At 36.0% G+C, this 6,000-nt stretch overlaps 1 protein-coding gene across 1 annotated transcript; it reads right to left on the bottom strand.

The window, feature by feature from the left end:
* Positions 1-1,544: 1,544 nt before the first annotated feature.
* Positions 1,545-4,851, bottom strand: LOC137617292 (uncharacterized). Its single transcript, XM_068347291.1, has 4 exons — positions 4,784-4,851; positions 3,480-3,557; positions 3,221-3,354; positions 1,545-3,023 (listed from the first exon to the last, which is right to left on the bottom strand). The coding sequence occupies exons 1-4, from the start codon at positions 4,787-4,789 to the stop codon at positions 1,676-1,678; spliced, it is 1,566 nt and encodes a 521-aa protein (XP_068203392.1). The 5' UTR covers positions 4,790-4,851; the 3' UTR covers positions 1,545-1,675.
* Between the last annotated feature and the right edge of the window lie 1,149 nt (positions 4,852-6,000).

Below are 6,000 nucleotides of genomic sequence, written 5' to 3'. Positions count from 1 at the left end.
ATGTTTAGTACGCGCTTTCTCTGTACTTTCTCATGTCTCTTAAAATGTGTACAGTGTAATTCCATTTCCTCTGCGTGTGATGCAGTTCCATCTCACTTAGGAAGTACGACTTGTAGGAACGCTGTACGTCTCCAAAATTTCATAGCACGACAAAAACAATTCTCGTCTTCCATGTCCCTCACGTGTCAACCTTTTGGCCTCCCTTCTTAGTGCAGTTGCAAGTCTAGGATGCAAATTTTTTTCAAACCCTATGATCATCACAATCTAAAAACATATAAACTGAACAAATTCACAGAACGCATGTTGGTTTGTGACCAAGGCTTAAGAATTTATTTGTATTCCACACTTTTGGTCAGTAGTTATTTTATCCCCAGATATCACTAGATATCATCCACAAGGTCCATTAAGTCACCTGTGATTCCTAAAGAATGCTCCTTCCTGTTTGCTTCTTAGTATTAAGAACTTCCCTATTGCTATGTATATTCATATAGTGTTCATGTATCTTTTTCTAGCACAATCACATTTTCATTGATTGATTGATTTGAAGTTCTCTGGCATCCTTCACATTTTCCTTTTGCCTCAAAGTTTTTAATCCATGCTTGTGTTTTTAGTTAGAATATCTTGGCAAATCCATTACTGGCTTTGTAGCTTGATTTTTTTATTGTGCAGACCCAGGTTAGTCATTATATGGTAAGGTTTTGACTGTGTTCTGTCAAGAAAATTCTGTAAATAACTTCTTGAAATATGAGAGCAATACTTCGTACAAGGATGAAATGGAGAGAAGAGGTTTGGTGGAACAGGATGCCTTTGATAGAAGGCATTGGAGAGAGAGCATCAGGTAACGAACCTCTTATTATAGGGATAATGGTGGGGAAGGAGAAGACTCCGTACAAGAACTTGTAATTCTGTATTAATCTGGAGATGCTTGTTAAGATAGGTGTGGCCCCTTAATATCACATAATAGAAGAGATGTTACCTCAGTGTCTCAGTCTTTCAAAATCTCAAGTACTGTTGTGAAGGTATGAGCATCAGATAACAGAAGAACATGAGAACAAACCCAGTTATTTTCCATTTTGAATAATCACATTAAAAACAAGTATAATGGATAAGTATCACTAACAGATGTTCTATTATTTTTAATTGTTTTATCTTACAAAGCTTGATTTTTTCTGTGAGGAGAATTGGTAGAAACAATGAGATTTAAAGCTTATTTCTTGCAATCCAATATTTTACACTTAGATTAGTATAGAACAAGTGAATTCCACAGTCATAGTCTTGCTGCTGGTCTTAAATTGGCCATTATATAGATAGAATAGTTTGTTAAATATCTGACATTAATTCTTTAGAATAATTATGAAATCTGCTGTCTGGAAACTTGTTTTGAAGTCAGTAGCTTCTCTCATATAGATACACATTGAAAATGCAGTAATACTTATAATGATAATTTACTTAAACCCATTATTTAAGTGGAATTTACCAAGATTTCATTCCACTTTTATCTAGGAAATATCTTCACAGGAGTATTAGATATAAAACAAATCATAGTAGTGTATAATTTTATTCGTTACCAAATAAGCAAGTAACAAGTACTTCCTTTATCTGGAATATCCAATATATTAGATTTAAGAGATCACGTTGAAACTGGCTTCATGGTACATATGTTACTGGAGTTTAATCAGTTGTTGAGTACATCAACATTTCTAGCTAACACTACAGCAATACCCTTTTCATTGATGTTACTTTGGAACCTTGAGTTGCCAAATCTGTTAGATTCAGAACCAAAGTTATTCAAATTGGAAACTGCCCCAGACGAAAACTGGCTAAAGTTAGATCCAGATGTCAACCCACCGCTAATGATTCCTCCAACAGATTGATTGTTGTCTCCAAAGCTTTGCCCTTGGAATACTTGGGACTGGGTGAAATCTTGATTTTGGAAAGACTGTCCGTCATTAAAAGCTTGCGTTTGGAAATTCTGTCCGGTGGCGAATGATGAATCTCTGTTGGAGTCTTGATTGAGGAAGTTTTGAGAAGAGAAGGATCCTGTGGTTTGGGAGTTTTGATTCCTGTTGAAGTCTTGGTTTTGGAAACCTTGAAGATTGTTAAGGTTTTGGTTCTGGAAGTTTTCAGAATTGCTAAACCTTATATTTTGGCTTTGGAGACTTGGTCGGCTACTGAAACCTTGGCCCTGGTTGTTTTGTGATCCAAATGATACTTGAGTTTGTGAATTGAAGTTTGTGTTTGAGCTAGGGCTTTGGATATTCTGAGTGAACCCTTGAACCTGGAATTCCTGTGTTCCAGCTTGTCCTCTATTTTGGGAACCCTGTGCATTATTGAATGACTGACTCTGGAATGTCTGTTCCCTGTTTAATCCAGTATTAAATCCCTGATTCTGGGAGCTAAATCCTCCATTCTGGGAGCTACTGAATCCTGCATTCTTGGAAGTTTGGATTCCAGTGAATGGCTGATTTTGGAAATTCTGTGAACCACTGAGTCTTTGTGTTTGAGAGATGGTTATTCCTTGATTCTGGTTCTGTGATGCACGGAAGCCTTGGTTTTGATTCAATGAACCGCTGAATCCTTGAGATACAGAACTGCCAGTGCTTCCAAATCTCTGGTTTCCATCTTGGAGGTTGTTAAAAGACTGTTGATTTCCTTGACTGGTGAATCTATCGCGGGAGTTATCGAATCTCTGATTTCCAGCTTGGAAGTTGTTAAGCGATTGTTGATTTCCTTGACTACTAAATCTATCTTGGGAGTTATCGAATCTCTGGTTGGCAGCTTGGAAAGTGTTAAATGACTGTTGGTTTCCTTGAGAAGTGGTTGCACCTTGGAAATCCCCAAATTTCTGGTTCCCAGCCTGGAAGCTACTAAATGATTGCTGATTTCCAAAGTTACTGAAGCTGCCTTGAGAAGATTCAGATCCCTCGAGGCTGTTTCTGTAATAGGTCCCTACCTCCTCTCCGGGTTCTTCGCTAACGACTGCACGGTAGCCTGACGTACTATCGACGGTATAGCGAGTCACCCTGCAGGTCAAAGGAAAATCATTCTTTTAGTATTTTGATTAGTAGAAAAGGTTAACCCACTTTCATTTACTCAAGGGATTCTAAGACATCTGAAGTTAGTAGTAGTAGTTCTGTTAATTCTTCACTAATTCTAAAATGGTCATTCATGAGGAGGGGATATTTTCAAAATAATATTTACCACATGTACTCTACTATACCTGTACAATCCATTTGGCTGGAGCCACCTGTATTCGCCTTCAGTCACACCAGAGGGTGAAACAGTTTCTTTGTGCTCTTTGCGATCACCAGTGCTTCCATCATTCACACCGTAGGCAAAGCTGTACGGCATGGGCTGAGGAAATCGGATGTAACAAATTAATATGTTATCACCATCTTCATCCAGAATATGGCCATACATTTGTTAAATTAATAACAGATATGAATGTAGTATCGTACACGTTATTATGTGATTATTACCTGTTGGTTATCGGAATCGAACTGAGGCGCAGCAGCCGCCCAGGCAACAAGGCCAAAGAACAAGATCAGCATGTTGGTCTGCGAAAGCAAAGAAGTCGAACATTATAGTTGTGCTTTGTCATTAACCCTTTATCTCGTATATGACTTATTTCAGATCCAATGGTTAAGTATAACTTTCTCTCTCTTTAATTCTTTACAAAATATGTCACTTATGAATCAACGAAGAGGAATTCAGTCTTTGATCTCCTCTATATAATAAAGAGCAAGTGTGTCTATATATGTATATATATATATATATATATATATATATATATATATATATATATATATATATATATATATCTACATACATATATATATATATATATGTATATATATAATATATATATATAGATATATATATATATATATATATATATATATATATATATATATATATATATATATATATATATATATATACACACACTTCTTTGTGGTCACGCTCACCGGCATTGCCAGACGTATAACTACTTGCCCCCCCCCCCCATCCCTCAGGCAGGGGAAAGAGAGAGTAGTCATACCAGGTGAGAGGAGGGGTTGTAGCTAGCAAAGGGGTAGGGGTGGGAAGTGTTGAATCTGTGTGTGCATATCTATCTAGATATTTAGCAGTCATTTTTGATGGATCGCATACACTAGTAATATAATAAACGTTTTAGATGGTCCCTACTAATATATTTTGAGCTCAATCATACATGAAGAATATGGGCTGGGTGCTTGGGTGGTAATTTTTATTTCAGGTTAGGATTGAAAAGGTTAATATAAATAATCCTATTATGTTTGCTGTTGTTGTTTTAATAAAGTCAGTCATAAATTGAGAAGGTTAAATCATAATTACTGAAAGATTACTATTTGTTTGTTTGTGCACCCTAGTTTGTTTTAATGCCTGTCAGTCAGCAGTAGGATTTCATGAAATGGTCTTCTAGATCTAAGATTGCTTGAGTGAAATATTCTATGATAGATACTGCTCTTTCAATATAAATATTCAATGTTATTATTTTAGCTTTATCTTTCTGTTTATATATATTCACCAGATGATGTATGGTCAAGTAATGTCTTTTATTTTATACTCTGAAATATTTAAGATTTAATTATAGGATTAATGTTGTGCAAATCTATAAAAAAAAAACAATAAATCTCTTTCCTATGTAACAACGTATTACAATTTAACTTTCTCCAAACCTTTCACTTCAAAATAAAAAAAGATTGCAAAGATTTATAAAAAGCTAACTAACTGATCAAAAATTAAAAGAATCTTTTTTTACCTTCATGATGTACTTTGCCGTCAGACCTGAGAAGCCACTGGTGACTTTCCAGTGGATGAAGTCCTTTTTATAGGAGTTGCAGGACTTTTCAGACGTCCTTGAAAGTTTTCTGTGCCTTCGAAATCTCTCCCGCCGGAGTGGTATTACTGACTCGACCTGTCTTGAACTGTTACTGGGATAGAGGATCAGTTGTCAGTCATTTAGAAAGGGGGAAGAAACGTTTGTTGATTTGTGGTCGTTTTTACGTTATTTTTATTAGTATTATTAACTGATATACTCCAGAAAGAACAATAGACAAAGAGAGAGAGAGAGAGAGAGAGAGAGAGAGAGAGAGAGAGAGAGAGAGAGAGAGAGAGAGAGAGAGAGAGGGAGGGAGAGGGAGAGAGAGTAGAAAACACAATGTAAAGGATTACACTGGTGCTTTTTTCAAGTTGATTTATTCGTAAATGTATTGTGGTCATGCGTTGTTTTCAGTACATTCTTTTCCAAGAAAGTAATTTTTAATTCCATTGCTGGCATAGATTTTCTATTTATAGGTTAAAAACTGGTGATTTGAGTACATGTCAACTACCTTTAGACAGTTGGTTTCCATGATATTTATGATGTATAAATGCATACAAGTCTAAGGTTTCTGTGATAGTGTACATTTTTGGCACCAAGCAAATTTATCAGGGAACTTGGTCTGATCATTGCAGCTTTCTGGCTGATATTTTTTACAGTAATTAATGACAGTGGTTTACACACTATATTCTGACTTGACCAGAGTATAGAGGTATGAATTTGTACCTACAGGATCCTCAGAATTGTGTATCTGCCTCTTACTGTGTAATGCCTGTGTTTTTATAAGCAGGTTATCCAATTTCTGTAATTATTTTTCATGCTTGTCATCCATTTGAACTGGACATCATTCTATCACATAATGTACCAACTTACAATTACGATTGGGGCAAGGCAGATTCAGTCACAAGATCTCAAAGTCATCGTCGTCGAAGTCGTCTTCGTCGAAGTTTTTGTCGTTGAAATCGTTGAAGTTGTTCGAAGGATATTGTTGTAAACTCATTATCCTACTGACACGTATACAATGTCTATCTTGGCTTCCTCTTTGTCAATAGATATGTCTGTTTCAAGTGGAAGAAAACTTAAGAGAACCAACGTCTTGTGATATGCCATTTTTATAGCGGTGCTGGCTCCAGTGTTAAAGCCCATCTTGCCAAGTA

The sequence above is a fragment of the Palaemon carinicauda genome, chromosome 23, assembly GCF_036898095.1.
Source record: "Palaemon carinicauda isolate YSFRI2023 chromosome 23, ASM3689809v2, whole genome shotgun sequence".
NCBI lineage: Eukaryota > Metazoa > Arthropoda > Malacostraca > Decapoda > Palaemonidae > Palaemon > Palaemon carinicauda.
The sequence above is the reverse complement of the archived record's forward strand: the minus strand, read 5'-3'. Positions and strand labels throughout refer to the sequence as shown.